Source organism: Mastigoproctus giganteus, chromosome 12 (assembly GCF_048544385.1).
Source record: "Mastigoproctus giganteus isolate SK-2022 chromosome 12, ASM4854438v1, whole genome shotgun sequence".
NCBI lineage: Eukaryota > Metazoa > Arthropoda > Arachnida > Uropygi > Thelyphonidae > Mastigoproctus > Mastigoproctus giganteus.
The window spans coordinates 152,287,261-152,307,203 of NC_143586.1; the positions used below are offsets into that span (position 1 = coordinate 152,287,261).

General features: G+C 36.5%; 1 protein-coding gene across 1 annotated transcript in view; it reads left to right on the forward strand.

Annotated features, from left to right (window-relative positions):
* LOC150077519 (uncharacterized) overlaps positions 1-19,943 on the forward strand; it is a 139,483-nt gene that overhangs the window by 40,582 nt on the left and 78,958 nt on the right. Inside the window, exon 2 of the mRNA XM_090386563.1 lies at positions 17,453-17,538. Within this exon, the coding sequence (XP_090242689.1) occupies positions 17,453-17,538 (86 nt within the window). The remainder of the gene's footprint in view (positions 1-17,452; positions 17,539-19,943) is intronic.

The following is a 19,943-nucleotide window of genomic DNA, read 5'->3' on the forward strand; positions in this document are numbered from 1 at the left end:
GCTCAACAACGGAGTCGGTGTAAATTATAATACGTAACAGATGCCTGGGTTTCATCAGATTTAGGGCCATCAGGATGGCCTGTAATTCTGCTATATAAAATACTCTCGTTTGGTATTCCTTGCGAAAAGGCGGTACCTCAAAAGCGTACAGCTACTCATACCATACTTTTAGTCTTTTATCTGTCTGTGTACATAGATATACTGATATTCCGGAAACTCAGTTACACACGAAGCACAGAGTTGTTAAAGGTTTAAATTAGGCAGAGATGATTTTCTCCATAAGTGTAATTCACATATAGGTTACAGGAATAGACTGCAGCGGAGCCCACGGATGATTATAATTTCGAGCCATCAGTGAAGATAAGCAGGAAATCAGAGTACGCAGATCGATGGTAATGTTGGTGTTGTTATTTGGTTTTTAGGAGCATTAGCAACTAAGGCCATATTGCTCCGGGGATATGCGGTGGTCATTCCCTGACCTTTCCGCTTCCTCCGTATTTGGTGGCTCATGGGCTCGAACCCCGGCCTAATCAAGAAGCGTGTGCTATGCACTGCTGCTCCTGCTCACCTGGCTACGGAGGCACCTAAGATCGATGGTAAGCTGTTGTCGTTGTAGTAGGGTTTTAAGAGCATCAGCGACTAAGGCTATATTGTTCCGTGTATACTGTGTAAATTGTGTGTTGTGTGGCCGATTTTCTGTTTGCTGGGCGAAAAACCCGATTTTCTGTGAGAAAAAACCAAGCTACCCTCGTCTGAGACTGACTAACTCAGCGACGTTGGGCCCATAAAAAAATTTTTCACGTCATCGATGTGACTCGAACTCAGTCTCGATGGGAAGGACGGCGATTCTACCAACTGTGCTACCAACGAGAGAGAATGGGAAACAGAGTTGTAAGTAGACAGATGAAATTTTGGCTTTTTTCCCCTTTTTGAATGGAGAAGTTGCATGGTGAAACGTGAGCATGCCAGGGTGGAGGGCTCTGTGACACAACATTGTCTATTGTAACATTAAGCTGTCTCAACAGCTTTGTTTGTTTAGGGATTTATTAGGCGTATCGGAAACTATGGCCATAGTGCGCCATACATATGGTAAGTATGTATGTTATTTCTTCTCAGATAGAGATAATTGCAAAAACATAGTACCAGAAAGTAATTAACTAACTTATCTCAGCAGCTCTTGGACAAAGGGATAGTTGGGAGGTCTGACGAGTGATATAGATTTTCCCATCGTGGCTCGAAAACGAATGTTCACGTAGTGTGTTCTGGCAGGGATTTCATTTTAAAGGTATATTTTGCAACAATTGCATTCGTCGAAGTGAAAGAGGTGGTTCGTATAAACTCTGGACAGGTGATGCTGAAATGCTCCAGTAACAATGCAGATGGCTTGTTAGTGAACTGAATCTAGCCAATGTAGTATGCTCTTTCTGGCAGATGTGTACTCTTGGGACACAGTCTAATTTAGATCGGACCAGTCGGAGGTGGATGGATTTCTAGGAAATTCCCTATGGCATAAATATACTTAGGTACTCCATTGAGTGGAGCTATTACTTCTCTTCAAGTTACGTGACTATATATTACTTTTCCATGGCTATTTAATACAGAAATAAGACGAAAAATTCGTTTTAATGGTTTTACTTCACTCAGAAGCAGCTACCTTCAATCATCCATGTAGCGGCACTGATGAACTACTTTAAATAAATAGTTTTGCTTAAAGGACAGTAAATTGTGATAAAATTCTGATTGTAGTTTCGGTAGCACTGCTATCTCCGCCACAGATAAAAATCGACAACAGGACCATAAAATTCTCCACTCATCTCAAGTATCTAGGAGTTATACTTGACAGCAAACTGAATTTCCAGCCACATCTTAAATACCTAAGAAGAAAGATACGTAATTACACCGCCCTTGTCGCCAGGGTCTCCAGACGGGACTGGGGACTCAATAGGCACACTCTGTCCTTATTCTATAAAGTGATATTTACCCCGATTATAACGTACGCAGCAGGCATCTGGTACCCGAAAGCAATCACTGCTAGTGGTAGAAGAATCCTCGACTCTCTGCAAAGGAACATCCTGCTTGCTACTACCCGTGCCTGCTGCACTGTCAGTACCCATGCTCTGCAAATCCTGGCAGGCGCCATGCCACTGGACCTGGAGGTGGTCCGCTGTGGACTACTCTTCCACCTCTCCAAAGCAAATTCCAAGACCATCCTCGAATTCACAACAGACCCCGCAAACGACAGAACAGCAGAAAAGAAGCGTCTCCTCACGCATCTGCAGCAGGCGTGGCAAGCGAGATGGACTACTTCCAACAAAGGCGAAATCACTAGAAAGTTCTTCCCTTACATTAACAGGGTGTTCCCCAGGCTTCCCCCCTGGTTTTCACCTGGTCTTTATGCTACATACCTGTTAACTGGCCATGGATCATTAAAAGGCAAACTGACGGCCCTGGGAATCATCGATGATCCCACTTGCACCTGTGGTGGGACTGAGAGTTGGTCGCACCTTATGTATGACTGCCCCCTGTATGAGGATCTTCGCTGCACCTTCATCACTACCTTGACCTACATACCCAAAGACCAAGAAACACACCTGCTTGATAGTAGGGAGGAATATACAGCTTTTACGCGTTTCGCACAAGAGCTCTTCAGCCGAAGGAAATCCTTATCTACAGTTCCTGTACCTGCGCCATAGCAGTCCCAAGGAAGACAACAGGCGGTTTGAGACCATGATGGACTTTCATCCGGTCTAGACAGTCATGAACTTGACCGCCACACCATCAAACGGACAACTATCTGATGATTGAAGTTTGAAAGCTACCATTGGATCGAATTAAACCCCTGGATTGGACACCACCCGATGTCGATGACAGAGGCGCCAAATGGCGATCCTATCTGTGCTCAATTGTACAGTCACTTTCGACCCCATTCCTTCCCCTTTCTTCGCCTTCACCTGATTGACTGAGTGTACATTGACTGGTTGGGGACGCCTTCGCCTATATCCCCTTACTCTTACTTTCATTCCCCCTCTTCTGTACACCCTGTACTACCTCACTCTATCTAATCGCTGTGTTTTTTTTTTTTTTTTTTTAATTAATTAATTATTTATTATTATTTTTTCTTTTAATTAATTTTTTTTTTTATTTATTTATTTATTTATTTATTTTTATTTATTATTTTTTTTTTTATTTTATTTTATTATTTTTATTTTTTTTTTTTATTTATTTTTTTTTTTTTATTTTTATATTTTTTTTTTTTTTTTTTTTTTTTAAACTTGGTCTCCGCTCAGGAAGCTGAGGCGACCCTGACGGAGACTAGCCAGAGAACTATGGGCAGCCTGGCTACCTCCTAGTGGTGTGTGCGGGCAACGTGGGGTTCCATCAGGGGCCCTGCGGCCAAATGCCAGGACATACAACAGAACCCAACGCAATGCTACACATTCAATACTACACACTACACTTTTTCTGGCATTTACAGTGTTCTGTATTTCTTCACAGTGTACATATGGCGCAGATGTGGGAAACCACAGGTGGCGCCCGACCCTAACACTATGCACACTATGCACACTATATGCTATCTCGTCAGTGTACAAATGGACACTTTTATCTTGCCGAAAAAATAAGTGTTCATGTATATATGTGTATCCATTCCTACAAAATCCGTCATCGTTCCTGTCTTTCTTTTTTTATAGTAATGGAATGTATGCATTTGTTTCGATAGCTATTTTCAGAATTTTTGTTGACCCAGTTTCCATCCCGTTCAGAAATCCCTCATGGCAGAATCTTATTTAAAGAAAAGACCGGATAAATCGTGAGGAAACGGAAATTTAAGCAAGTTTTTGAATAATTTACAGGAAATCAGGTTGCACGTTTGGATTTTTTTCTTAGCTTTAGCATAGGTCTGAATTCTATATTAGTCATCCTTCGATAAAAATTTTACTGCATGATATTCTGTGAAGGATTCAACTCCCCTTGATATACAGCAACTATTCTTGTGTGCAATATTATATATGATCAAAGATCTTATTTTCCAATGAAATACAAAGAATACATTATCTTGTCTAAACCTCATGAATGAAATCACCACTTTTATAAAACACACCTTGAGAGTTTTCGAAAAATGAGGTTGAAGTAGAGGATATATCCCTTCTTCGGACAACACGATGATGCGATTTTGTTGAAGAGTATAGAATGGTTTTTATCTGGTCTTTTCGTAGCACCTTTTATTAGCTATACCAGATTTTATTCGTTTCTAAAAAAATATATCGATTGAGGTACACTAGCGAAAGCTTGAAAACAACCTTCTTTTCAGATAAGCAGTGCACTAAAGTTGAAGACATTATTTTCTGCCCTTTTCTGATTTATAATGAATATGATATTTCTTCTAAATCGGACGTATTTGCTTTCTTATTTAATTTTTAAACAAAAATATTTCCCAAATGTTCTAATGCAAATAAATTTTAAATGAAATATTTTCGTCTTATAAATTCTCTAAATATTTTATGAAATCAAGAATAATTTCGGATTTCCAGGCTAGTCTGCTTACTCAGCTCCCAATGAGTTATTTTGGATTTTTAGCCTGCATAAAATCGTCTCATGAAAGTACATAATAGTCTGGCGGAACATGACCTAAGTTGAACTATAAAATCAACAAGCAATCAACAACAACAAAATCTAGTAGTTGAATACGATTTGAATAAACTAACAAAATTTTAAAACACTTTCCAGATTTCTGCTCAAATAGTGCATATGAAGAGTTCCTTTGACTACTATGGTTTTCTCTACCAGAAGCTCAATACACAACTTATGGACAGCTGAACAATTTTTGTAAATAATATTAATCAGAAAATATGATTCCTTATCCACTGTTCTTGTTCATTTTCATATTAAGGAGCGAAGATTGATCTACCTTGCTGCTGCGACTGAATCATTTATAGAGAAGGCTGTTGTTGTTATTCTCTAAATTTTCAAATTTTGCTGATGACAGATATATATATATTAACAAACTTCTTATTCGGATTTGATTGTATTAAAATGTCTTGTACGAGTGAAACCACTTAAGGCTTGTTGACGAGACTTGTCTGACAACTCTTTGTCCAAGAAGAACGTCAGTAAAAAGAAGAGTGTTGTGCGTGTCATGTATGAATGCTGCCAGGGATTATGGGAAAGTCAAAAGACTCGTGGATGTCACTTCTCTGTAACGCTCTGTTGTACGGCGGAGGAACGCTACAGTAATCTTTTTCTACGGACTTTGGACATCACGGCAAAAAACGAACTGGTGGTTTGGCCACAGTACTACTTAAGGGGCAGACCACGAATAGAATGACAGAAGCTGTCAACTCTCTGGAAACAATGACAATATTCCACTGACGTAAATCCCTCTCGAACACAGTACTCATGTGGGCTTCCCAAACACTAAAACGCTGAGCATAAATCAAATATTTGTCTATTTAATATTGTATAGATTTATGTACTTACAATACTTTTCTGTTCGCAAAGGTTAAAGAAAATATCTTAAAGTAAATTCTCATTTACTACATATTTCATACATATTTTAAGAAAAGACAGAAAATGTGTTTTTTTTTTATTAAAAAAAATTCAGAATTTTAGGCATTTGTAATATTGGACGACTTTCTTAAAATTGTCAAGCTGATATACAAATCCAGTTTTGGAATTTTATATCAACTGGGTGATTTTTAAGCGAATGCACGTTTTGACTACTGCTTTCTTTTATTTTGTGTTTATTCAAATTATTTTCCCTTTTGGTTAACATTCTGACCTTCGCTTTAGCGAAGCGTATAGGGTTACCCCCCATCCCCCACCTCTCTCACACACACAGTATAGAAAGAGTCCGAGTTCGATTCTCATTGTAGAATGAGTTTGAAAAATAAGTGGACGTATGGAATTTGTGGGCTTTTTCACGCAGTGGCCAAGCCACATACGATCTTATAGACAACATTACAGGGGTACGTTGAAGTGGTACCACAAATCGTCTGAGAATAATCTGTAATTCTTTGAGAAATTAAAGGAAGATCGCTCCACGCTAAATTCTCATTACTTCACCAATTTCCAATTCTTGATATACCTGTGAACCATGCCACTAAAATAATATTTAAAATCTAAGTTTATTCTTTATTCCGACCAATTAAAAATCCGCCTATAGAACGCAGCTTACAGATACGATATAACCCTTCGCGGCCTCCATTATCTATGTGCAAATTATAAATCTCCTTAATTCCAACTGCCTAACATTGTGTGTTAGGCAGTTGGAATTCGATTAAAATCGAATCCAAAATGGTTTGGATTCGATTTTAATCGAGCAAGCCAGTTCGGTTACAGTTCAGAAATACAGTATGATTCTAAAGTTCTAAAGTCCTTAATCATGTTTTAAAAACTGGTAACCGAAAAATGAAGCCCAGTAGAAACGATGTAGTATTCGAATATATATATAAATATATATATATATATATATATATGTGTGTGTGTGTGTGTGTGTGTATTTAATGGAGCTTTTAAACGCAAAATGTACTTCGAATTCTCGCCATCTGAGGGCCAAAGTAGCGTTTATTTGTCACATCTTGTGCAGGTGTTGACATTTTGAAAGGTTCGTGTCCACTAGTCTTTAAATATCAGTAGGGGAAAAGCATGACGTGGTTGAACAGTAGTGCGCCAAACTTTGGGAGGGGGCTAGGATCTGACTGTCAGAGCCGTTGCCTTGAACTAGAGAATAAGTACTGTTTTCTTTTTATGTCTATTTGGGGGTAAAGCTAAAGCCCAGCAGCCATGTCCTCATGGAATCTTTACTGACCCAAGGCTGAAGCATGTATAATCTCCTCAGTTGCGCTTCCCCTTCGGCAATAAGCTCGCTTCTAATTCAGAACTGAGGTCCACTGCGCCATCTGATTACATAATTGTATGATTATTACATATTATTCCAAGGTTCTGTGGGGAAAAAAAGTAAATTGCAGCCATTATCAACTCACTGCAGGATGGAAGCCTCCTCAACAATTCATGCTGAGGGAAATGGACCATAATCTGCCACGCTGGTCCAGTGCGGGTTGGCAGATCGACCGTATTTAGCAGTCAGGGGCTTGAACCCCGGTCTACTCAAAGAGCGTGTGCCGCTGCACTCCCGCTCCTGCTCGGAGCAGGAGCATTCTGTGGGAAGCATGTCTATGATCTGGGCTTTATTCGATCATGTATTCAAAATACATTAACAATTATAAAAGGAATTGGACCAATGTTCAACTAATCGAAAATTTCACTGTTATCTCATTTATTTATTTATTTCCTTACTTAACTGGCAGACCAGATGTTTCTCTGTGTTTACGCTAACTATGGCTATCATTCTTTCATGCAATTGATCTCCCTTTTTCATCAATATATTTTATCTTTATCATCTGTGGCGTTCTCATTTTCTTTCTAATTCTATTTAATGATAATCGTAAATATTAAACCACAAATTAATTCATATATCATTTTATTTACTGTGTGGTTGTAAAGTCATATCCCACTTTTAAAAATTAAAAAACACATTTTTTTTAATTTAAACGGTATATGTGGGAGTTTTATTAGCAATAAAACAATTCAAATTTACCACCAGGAGGATACGTGATTTATTCACTCTAATAAAAAATTAGAGTTAAGTTCTTGATGAGAAATTATGGCTCTGCTATAGGAGCATTCCAGTGTTTGCTCGTCGTGGTTTTATTTTTCTTCGTCGAGATATAAAAGCTTGGGACTGTAGTGTTAACTTTAGTAGTCAAGTTCAATCCAATCAAGTTATTTTTCAAATGCTACCAAAAGATAAAGCATTTTAAAATAAACTTGATCAAATATGGCGACAGTAACGTTGCAGCCCTTAAAGCGTATCAAAATCATGAAAACACCCCAAGGCCTTTCTGTTCAAGGAGGTTCGATGGCATTAAATATTGCAAGGGGGTTTCGAAGAACAGTACCTATGTAACACAGAATTGGTCGTCCATCAGCATCACAAGACGTGATTCCCATGAAGTGCAACAAGAACTCTTTTAGATTTGAAAGACGCAATCGATCGGGGGTAGAAAACATTTCATTGAATCCCTAATAATGAATTCAAACGAATCGTTACCTTCGCGAGTAACATTCATTAAGAGATAAATATAATTTAAACTATTGTTAGACCGCATTAATTATCTTTATAAAAAGCATCACGTTCCAGATTGTGTACTGGTCCCCTGATCGCATGCAAAGCTCGTTTCGGTGGTCGAAAAAAAAGAGCATCCATAAGCGTGCTCTGAAAACTCGGATTCTGGAATTCCTTTTGTCTACATGTTTACAATGTTTTCCCACCCGAAAGTGAAAGGTGCTGGTTGTGCAGAAACGAAAGCTTCTCATAAAATGGCTTTTATGAGAAAAAAAAGAAGGAAAACAAAGAGGAATGACTTATGCGATTTGCTCATACGGTTTGTTTGCTCATTTTTGTAATGACACATGAATTAATGCTATTTACGAACAAGCCTGAAATGTAAGGTACGGGGTACATTACCTAATGTGCATATTCTCATGGTTTTTCTCCTATTTCATTTATGTAATGCTTTCTTAATGATGTCTTTGAAATTCAAAGAAGCAGTCAGAATACCTTATATCTGACAACACAGCACTAGACTTCCCCTACACTTTCAGAGGATAAAAATAAACAGAAACAAAATCACACGAGACGGCTCTAATTGAATGTGCAAACCACAGCGCAATTGCCATTCCATATAAAAGTAGGGGGTATCGAGAGAGAGTCTATTGTAATATTTTTTTTGTAAAAAATGAAATTATTTAAACTATTTTTAATGAAACTAAGACAATTTGCATAGAAGAAAGGCTATTGTTTTGTAATTATAATTTGCATCTTTAAAAAAACTGTAATGTTTATGATGCAGTCGCATTTTGTATATATTTTTTACAAAAAAGTTGCAATTGTCGATACAAGTGGGCCATTTTCAATAAATATAAACCGATGGTAAAATTGTTTTATCATGCAGAACTTTTTTTTTATTTTTGAAAGGGTTGTACAATTCGTGTCAGCATAACTTCACTAAAACTATCAGTTTCTATTACTAATCCAGATGGTCTTTCTACGTCCTTTTTCAAAGAAATATAATCTCCCGTCTTCCTGCTTTAACCTTTTAGCCAACTCTTCTTTTCATGATTATGATCCTTCTGTCTTTAAGAATGCACACATAATTCCAATTTATCAAATATGAAACTAAAGTGATCCACTTATTGACTGCCCTAATACCAAATTCACAACCAACACCGAAATCTTTGAAAGATTAATTTCCAAGTATCTCAATATCCTTTTATTTACAGCTACCTACGTAACTATTTCTAGGTATTATTATTCATAAAAATCCAATTTCTCTGTATTTATCCATTTTATACTTGACAATCTTGATAAACAAAAACAGATTCCTCGATATGTCTTGCATTTGGGTGTTTTCGTGTACTCACCGTTTCTTCTGAATCTTCTTTTCTGAACTACATCATTCATCTGTTATTGTTGAAGGTAAGACTTCAATTCCTCTTAATCCCTTTAAGTACCACAAGTTTCTCTGTATGGTCTGATCTGTTTATGGACTATATCTAAACGATCTGACATTCTTGCCCCAATCTTTCAACACTGAGTGGAACTGTTCGCTGATGATCTGATGCCTTAAAATTATTAATTCATCCTCTCTCTCTCTCTCTCTCAGCATACTCAATCTTGTTTCGATTCTCTTTCGCGCTTTTTTTGAATAAGAATATATTTCTAAATCCTTCGAAAGTTTCTTTCAAAACAAGATAATTTATAAGCACGTCAGTTGTAAACGTTTCTGGAGACAACTGTATCACATACCACTTTCATTACCTTCTCCCATTTGAAATGGGAGAAGGTAATGAAAGTGGAATAAATTCAAAATGCTTTAATGTAACATCGCAATGGTATACAATATACCTTTATATGCTACACGGAAAGAAAAGTAAAATAAGACAAATTTTACTTTGTTTTTGAAGAAAACCTTATAGCCTGCAGAACACAAATGCCAACTGAAGGCAAATCCTTCTGTTCCATATTTCACAACATGGCACATTACTAAAAAATCTGGATGCTTCAGCAAGCAGGGCAAACGAAAAATCAAGTTCTTGTTACCACTGATGCCGGTACATATGAAAATTATCTTTTTTTCATACAATTGTTGCCGGTGTGTTTTCAATATTTTTAAATTGTTTATATCTATGAAAGTTTTAACTTTTTTTGCTATTTTTTGTGCTCGTCTAACAAGTTAAATTAAAAAAAAATACTTATCCGTACGTATACCGTAAAATAATGTTTGGATTTTCCCCAAGGTATTATAAATATAAAGATGTCAAAAACTGAAAGTGTTATTTTTACAAGGGTGATTTAGTTAAAAGAAAAGACCAATTATAACTGAACGTAGCCTATACCAGGAATGAAAAATAAACAGCATACTTGCCATTCGTGGGACGTTATGAAATTTCATTATCACGCTTGTAGTGTCTCACGGAAAAAAGATTAGGCAGCATCGTCGATGGTTCTGTGTCTGCAAACAAATAGTCGACAGCAGTGAGGAACAATGGAATCAACCAGTCGTCAGCAATATCTATACGACGGGGTTGCAGATAATGAAAGATGAACGAGGGGCATTATGAATAATATCCTTGATCAATAAACGTTTCATACGCCATAACTGGGGCCCACATGTTGGACAGAAGGTTAAATTATGAAACTTTACCAACGTTTTCCATAAATTCTCTTTCTGGGCTGTTGGAAAATCTGCCAATTAACGTATTCGTAAGCATATGGTTCGGACAAGCAAAGCATGACACACGCTTTCCTTACACTGCACGAGAAATACTACATTTGCATTATAAGTGGATTGGGCAAGGAAAACTGTTTGTTGACCCTCAATCCCACCAGAAATCGCCCTTCTTAACTTCTTCCTATAGGATTATGTTTTATAAAGATCCTTGTCAGCAATCCCCCCCCCCCCACTACTGACGGCTCAACACATGCGATCAAGAATTCAATATCTCTGACACTGACGATCTATTCATGAATGCACTGGCAAATACTGTTCTTCAAAACATGAAGTTCTGATCTATTATTACATTTCTTTTAAATTTTATTCATTTTTGCTAGTTTTATTATTTATATCCATTTTTACTCAAAGCAAATAAATATTATTATTTGCTTTTTATAAACATAAAAAGCAAATAATTTTTATTTTAACAAATAATGTATGACGAAGTCTTACATATAATTCACTTGAAACTACTCTTAACATGATATCCACATCGATGTTGCTGTTGTTGGAGTGGAGATTTATTGATACAAGTGGCATTATGGTCAAAATGCGCCTGTTATTGTAGAATGATATAAAGCAGGTTAAAACGTAGGTATATAAGTTTATCACTTTGAGATACTTCAAAAATTATGCTAGGCATCATCTTCAATAATGTAACTTATTTGTAATGGCTCTTGTAGGTAAGCCAGTGATCAGAAAGATATGTTCTGGCAGCATAATAATAAGCGCATTCGATAAGAATGTGCTTTATAGTAAGTGCAGAGTGGCAGCGTGTAAGCCGTATGGAGGATGCTCCTCTCGCAGTAAAAACCGATGATTGATATTGCTATTTTTTCCCGACTGTTGAAAACAGGTGTCAAGAAAGGTAGACTTGTGGATTAGTGCAGATCAGGCACAAGGCTTTCTTTAGGTATACTGTGAAATTGAACATTCCAGCTGTATTTTCGGGTAATTTTTATCTTCTCACGAACTAAGATTACTTGAACATTTCTCGGGGTTTTGATTTATTTCTTTCGATCACATCGCTTAAAATGTTACAGCTTTAAATTTATACCACCCTATTTTAATGGAGGGAAGGAGAGTACCACAAACGAAATAGGTTTAACCAAAATCAAAACGTTTAATAGTATTATTTACTAGTGGTAAATTATGCAAGGGAGCAGGCTTATATAGCATAACCCAAAAAAAAAAAAAAAAAAAACTATCCACATCATTTGTTCACCTCTAATAATTTGTCTAATCTTTCTTTAAATTTATTCAAACTATCAACTTCCACAAGGTCAGACTGAAGTTTGTTCTAATAGTCAAAATTTTCGCACACCTATTATGAAACCATTTTTTTTCCTTTTCAATTTAAATTTATGTTCCCTGATGCGAGTCGTCCGAGAAACTTTAGGGATGCGATCACCATTTAGTTTACTCAATCCATTTTAAAACTTTAAACAATTCAACCAGTTCTCTTCGGGTGCAGTTTCCATATACTGCAATTTACAGTATAAGCTTTTCTTGGTAAGAGTACCACGAATCGTTCCAAGAAATCCACATTCTTCTTAATGTGAGGCTTCATGAGGAAAAGTGACTACCTCTGGATCGCTGCACTCCCCGATTGCTGTATCCTAGTAGCAAAGTGGTCAGAAACAATTAAACAACACACATATGGCACTACACTCATTTCTGGCCATTTTACAGAGTTGTGTCATTGCAGAGTACCAAGAAACATTCCAAAGTCGCCCCAAGTACGGTATAATGCCCATACATATGCAGTACTTTGCATTAATCAACATTAAATCTCAATTTCCAGTTTTTAGTTCATCCCTAGGTCTTGTTGTAGTATCATACTCTGATTCCTATCATTAACCATCTGCCAAGCTATATTTCGTCAGCAAACTTAGATATTAAACTTAACGTACATTCATCAATATAACGAATAAATACTAAAAATATTAAGAACCCCGGCACTGAAGCCTGAGAGAGTCTGCCAATATCAATCCATGTTGGGTAGTGGCCATTAATAACTCTATCTTCTGACTTCATCTGTCCCTTCATCTATAGAAGTAACTTGCCCTCAATGTCACACTGCACCAATTTATAAAGAAGTCTCTCATGCAGAACAGTAAAGTGTTTACTGAAATCCAAGTACATGACATCAAAATTGTTTTTTTTGTATTCAGTTCCTCCGTGACCGTCACAGAAACTGATCAGACTCACTCTACAAAACAGAAAGATTCAAGCACAGAACTTAATATAAAAACAGTCTTCAAAATCTTAGAACCAAGTATACAGGTAGTTCTAAAGTTAAGAATTGGCAATGAATTGGCATGTTCTTATCAATTCCCAATTACACATATGCATAATTAGTGATGTAAATTGTGCTCATCCTTACGTTTATAACCTAAAAAGACACCACTGAGACTATCTTAATCGCATGTCCCGTGCATCAATTGCAACATTTAGCCGTTAGAATTAATACGCCTTCTGTGAATTCATACGTTTATTACCTAAGATTACTTAATTAAACTGGTAATGAAATTCCCTGAATTTCCTCTTGTGTCCCCTAAATTAATCTAAGTAATCTAATTTTTCTCCGAAAAAAAAGTCCACATCATGTTTTATGTGAAGCAATTCTCTTAATATAGCGGTCTCATTAATTTTTGTTAATCACAAAAAGGCGGGTGTGAACGAAAGAGGAAAAAAAAAACATTCGGGCTATACAATAGAATAGGAAGGGGATTAATAATTTTTCTTTTAAGTAAAAAAGAATAATTCTAATTTAGTGTCTAAAAAGGAAGTAATCCCTGTCCTTGTAGAGGTTACGTATTCATTATGTAGAATATCTTATTGTTCTTTCTTTTATTGTTTTGCCTGCTATCCGTCCCTTTATGATGATCAGTAATCTTGAAAATAACAAACCTTTCCGTTTTCCGCCATGTTAACGAATCACCCAGACAGGATCAACAATCTCTACAGGATATTTATTACCATCGCAATAAAGAAATGCCTTCATATTCCCCAAAATTATTTAACACTAACTTCACTTCGCTTGAATAAACAAAATATAAACAGCAATCAATAGACATTTCTGCAGGATAAATCAAGGAATAGATAAAAGTCGCGTGTTTGCACTTTCTTCTTTCTTTTTAATTAACTTTTTTTTTTACTTTAGTGCAATAATATTAGTTTTAAAAACGCAATTTCTAATCTGCATATTTAATTCTAATCAGTCCTAGTCTGCACTTCCTTGATGCTCTTCATTATCATGTTTTATTCGATTAAAGATAAAAATGCTATAGACAAAATTAAATAAAATGAGAAATTAAGAACTTCAAATTCACATCGAAGACGCGCAGAATCTAGCCGGCATCCATATTGTTTATCCTCTAACTGTATATAAATAAAATAAAATATACCGACAAAACATTCAGGTGAAAATAAATAGCAGCTGGTAACCTGTCAAAATTCCAAATAGCATTTATTTCGTATGCAGCAGCATACCAGAACACAATCTCCTATTCCAATATCCTTATGAATATGATATTGGAGTATTCCAATATCATATTCGTGGCAATAACGCACATATTTATAGTGTATGACGTAGATCTATTCAGAATATATTAAGAATGCTTCATGAATGGAGCGGACACGCATTTTCTCATTCCCTTTAGAGGGAATTATACTGATCCATAGTTTCAAAGTCGTGTTATTAAATCTGGTGGTTTTGCTCCAGAAGTGGAGAGCAAGGACACTTTTAAATGCGGTCCGAATGGCTACCCTTTGGTCAAGGAACCTTCATCAACATTTTTCCTTCACTGCGTAACTCTTCTCTGGGTACTCTTATAAATAAAGCCTTAGAAAGTCAGTCATATTACCAAAGTTAATATAAGTAGGCAGATAGAGCATTCGCGGGCTCTTTCTGATTCTACCTCTGGTTAGAATTGGAAAGAGCATTTTTTATAATTGAATGCTCTTTGTTAGGTTCAGACCGTAAATGAACTGGATATGAGAAAGAATCATGAAAAAAAAGTATTAGAACAATGAAATTATTTTTCTTCTAAATAAAAATGTAAAACACTAAGCAAGAAAAGAAATGTTGAAAACGAGAGCAGATATACAGAGAAAAGACATACGGAGGTGAAAGAAAATAGTCGGACGTTTATCTGCTTCTCCCTGATTGAATTCTCCTACTCAACCTATACATCAGCCATTTGTCTTTTATACTTCTTCCATTCCTTCTCAGCAGAAACAAACAACTTTTGTAAGATTTTTTTATTCTAAAGATAAAATAGTTATGTACTATCAACAAAATAAATATTTTTTGTGGATCTCAAAACTGCTAGTGGCTTTATTTTCACAGGCTAATGCACAGAAGTGAATAAAAGATATGTTAACAGTTAAGTAAACTTCCTCGGTGGCTAACTGAAAAAAACCAGTCGACTACTAAACAAAGTCTCGAGGGAAATCACTGAGCCAATACGGATGGTCACTTCTCTGTCCTCTGATATTATGAGAGAACAGAACTTTGTCGAAAGTATTGAAGCAATAAATAGGGCCCGTGACGTATGTCTAATAATAATAAAAACAGAATAAATGCAGGGTGCAGGCTGGAGTAGAATGGAAATGCAACCATTCTGCAATACTACAGTGGATTATTGGATAAAATTAAAACAGCAGAAAAATAAAAGAATGATTTATTTCGAATTTTTTCTGAAAACTTCACAATGGTTTCTCTTTCGGTCTTCGGTGGGAGAAGGATCGCAACAGCAGCAAATACTCTATCACGGAATAAAACAATTTTCAGATATTTTTCATTTACGCAAGGTGCGTAAACATGTCTCTTCCTGCGTCTGAGAAACTTGACAAATGATTCCTCCCACTGCTGTGGTTTCTATTTCTGGAAAAATTGACGATGGGTCATATTCCTTCTTTGAACAAACTTTGTCAAGGAAATTTTGAGAAAGCAATTAACGCGACTGTCGTGAATCTTTAAAAATGGAAAACAAAGAAATAATTCTTTAGTCAGGGAAAGAGAGACACCATAATCTATGCATATTTAATTAAATCTAACCAATTATGTGCTCCAAAATAGCTTTAACTATATCTAGAGTAATAATCATACCCATCTTCTTAAATGGAAATATATTTCGTGGATATAACATCGCACTAGTAATATGAGTCCCCCAATACTTTGTAATCATTTATTGTTATGCATTACTCAGTGGGGGGAGCTGTTTTGCCGTTAAGGCTGGGCAGTTTTAAGGTAATTACTACATTAGATGCGTGGGCAGAGAGATTTCAGAAAATGTGTGGTGATTAATAAGATCAGAGTGTTTTAAAACATCGCGTAAGCTCTAAACCTTGGGGTGAAAAATAACAGTAGTCACTAACAACATCGATCATTTTACCAAACGGACATTTCTGGAACAACAACATATTTCCATCATCAAAAAATTCGCGTGTGGATATTTTCGCAAAATCCTGAAATGTCGAAATTATAGTGAATGATGCGTACTTTATTATTTTAGTATTGGCGGTGTGGAAAGTAGGACCATGAGATGACAGTGTTGTTGTGGTGGTAGTGGTGGGTGGTGATAGTGGTAGCTTCAGGACAAAAAGGCAGCCATAGCCAATTCATATATTATTTAAGAAGTGAATATGTTAATTTTATTATTTTATATTTGATTATAAAGTCGAATTATCTCAAGATAGCTGCAATGTCCTTCATATTAGCTTTATTATCTCCAAGTATTCGAGACAATGTTAATAGATACACTGTGCTTAGGATTGACGATGGAAAAGAAGCTTTGTGATGGATTCAAGTAGACAATCTACTAGGAAATGGCGTCACGTAATTTGGGTTTTAGTCAGTTTGGGTCTTTGCTAAATTAAAACTAATTTCCACAGAAAAATAATGTGACTTCCGTTTCACACCGACTAAATAGGCCACAGCGTGAAAAACACACGTGCAGAGGATTTCCTACAATTAAGAAGAGATTAGTAGCAACGTTTTTACACACAAATTTGGAACGCCAGCGAGCAAAATCACTCTGCTCCCTGTGAAGAAAGAAAAGAGAGGTTCAAGTGATCGATCAATATTGAAATTTATTAAAGAAAAATTTCTATCTTTCCCGAAAACAAATGTCACTTTCTATACATATCACTTAATCTGAAGAAGCAAATTTTTTATCCGAGTAATTTGCTAAAAGATTAGCTATTAATGTTTCATTAAATAAACTTACACATTGCTATTATCCTTGCATTTCTGATAGAACACTACTTAACTGGAACATGATTTAGACGTGATTATTATAAAAAGTTATTGCCCATGTACCAAGGTCAAAAGAGTTAATTCTTACTGTTAATTTTGTTGGAGCGGGTAAACATCGTTCAAAAATATCCAAAAAGTTACATATTTTTCTACAGGGAGGAAAGTAAATACAAACATTTTCTTCCTCAAGATAAAACATCAGTCACAGATTGTTGTTCCAAAAATAAAATTAAATAAAAAATGAAATCATTATTTTAGGAATGATCCCCGTAGTTTTACTTTCCATCTTTTCTTACTAAAATATTTTAATAAATCTTCATAATCCTACTAACAACCGAAATTATTGTAATTCTAGGAAGTCCAAAGAATATCGAAGAAGTCCCATTTTATCACTCCAATATTCCACACTATAAAACTTATTTTGATGAATGGAAAAGAGCGGTAAGTATAATTTAGACACATACTAAGCAATTTTGATTTAAAAGCTCTTAAAATAATTACTAAATACAGAGTGAACTAAATATAGGCTTTTAAATATGGACTGAACCTCCAAAATCAGGCAGGCTAAACCACCCGAGAATCTGCAAATTTCGTTCTCGGTTACTGCTGTTGTGGCATTATGACCCATCAGAATCGAAGTCCGTACTGCGCTTCGGTGTGTCTGTACAAGTGTGTGCGTGTAGTCACTGATCGAATTGCATGTTGTGCGGGCTGAAAAAATCTACTTCAGAAGGAACCCTACTCCCTCCACTTGAAGTCAGCAAAGGTTTTTGCAGCGCTGCTCCAACGATATCGAGAACGTATTTGGAATTGTCTAACTACCATTCATGAACACGACTAGCGACGCACTGGATTAGTGATGGATTACTGTAGTTTCTAGATTTCACGATTTACATATGACATACGTATTACACTAAATGTTTTTAGAACTTTTAGGTTGTTCATTTATAAACAATACACCACAGCTTTCATCAAAAAAATACAGTAATAATAATAAAATAAAGAGTACAAAGCCGTTCAAAACGACTACATGTTATCATCAATTGGTGGAAAATGTAGTAGTAGTAGTAGTGGCACTTGATGCAAGAAAGCAAGTGTAGGAGCTTATGCAGCATCAGCCAAAAAAAAAAAAAAAAAAAATCACACCATACCCTCCAATTGCCTGTCCAGTTCCTCCTTAAATTTATTTAACCTATCAACTTCCACAACGACAGATGGAAGTTTGTTCCAGCAATTAACCACCCGCTGGCTAAAGGCAAATTTCCGCACATCTATTCTACATCTATCCTTTCTTAATTTGAACTTATGTCCCCGTAGGTTCGTATTCTGAACAAGTGGGAGGATCCCATCAGAATTCAGCGTGCTCAACCCATTCAAGGCCTTATAGACCTCAATCAGATCACCGCGCAGGTGCCTAGTCTCCAGCCACTGCAATTTGCAGAACTTAAGCCTCTCTTGGTAAGAGGATCCCTTCATTCCCCTCACCAATCGTGTTGCTCTTCTCTGTACACGCTCAAGCAAATCTACATCCTTCCTAAAATGAGGCCTCCAGACCTGTACGCAGTACTCAAGGCGTGGCCTGACCATTGCCTTATACAGAGGGACAATCACCTCCTTTTCCCTGCTAGCAAAATTCCTATATATCATTGACAAAACCCCATGACCTGCCCTAGCAGCCTGTCTACATTGCTCAGAAAACTTCATATCTGACTGCACAATTACTCCCAGGTCTTTTTCATTTTCTACCACCTTAAGTGTAGTACCACACAGTTGGTACGTTTCTCTGGGGTTACTTCTACCCATATGCAGTACTTTGCATTTGTCAAGGTTAAACTTCAGTTGCCACTTCTTAGCCCATCTGCCCAAATTATCTAGATCCTGTTGCAGTAGCACACTGCCATTACTGTCATTAACAACCCTGCCAACCTTCGTGTCATCTGCAAACTTCGACATTAAGCCTGATATACCTTCATCAATATCATTGATAAATATACAAAACAACAGTGGACCCAACACCGAACCCTGTGGGACTCCACTAATAACATTAGTCCACGAAGAGCAGCACCCATTGATTACCACCCTCTGTCTTCTCCCACTTAACCATCCTTTTATCCATTGTAGCAACTTACCCTTAATACCATTCTGCTCCAATTTGTACAGTAGTCTTCCATGCGCAACAGTGTCAAAAGCTTTCCTGAAATCCAAGTATATGATATCAAAATTATTTTTTGCATCCAGTTCCTTTGTGACCACATCATAATAACCAATCAAATTTATCAGACAAGACTTTCCCTTAACAAACCCATGCTGTGTCTGAATTATTGCTGCAGTCTTGTCTAGATGATCCTGCACTGCATCTTTAACCAGTGACTCCATTATTTTACCCGGAACAGAAGTTAAACTAACTGGTCTGTAATTATTCGTGTCACCCTTCGAACCTCCTTTGTGAATTGGGGATACATTTGCACATCTCCAGTCCGTGGGAACCTCCCCTGAATCCAAGGATGCTCTCATAATTATGGCTAAGGGTTTGCTTAGTTGCTTTGCCGCCTCCTTTAATATAACTGGATAGATCCCATCCGCCCCAGGTGCCTTTCTTATGTTTAACTTCAACAATTTCTCCTCCACTTTGCTCTCAGTTATTACAAAATCATTAAGCACACTGCTACAATTTGATAACCTTCTTCCATTTTCAAATTGTAATAATTCCTCACGTGTGAATGTAGATGCAAAATACTCATTCAGTTTGTTTGCTATCTGAGCAGGATCATCAACAGTCGAACCATCGATGTCAAGTGGACCAATCATATTTAGCCCCTTCCTTTTAAAGTTTATATAAGTAAAGA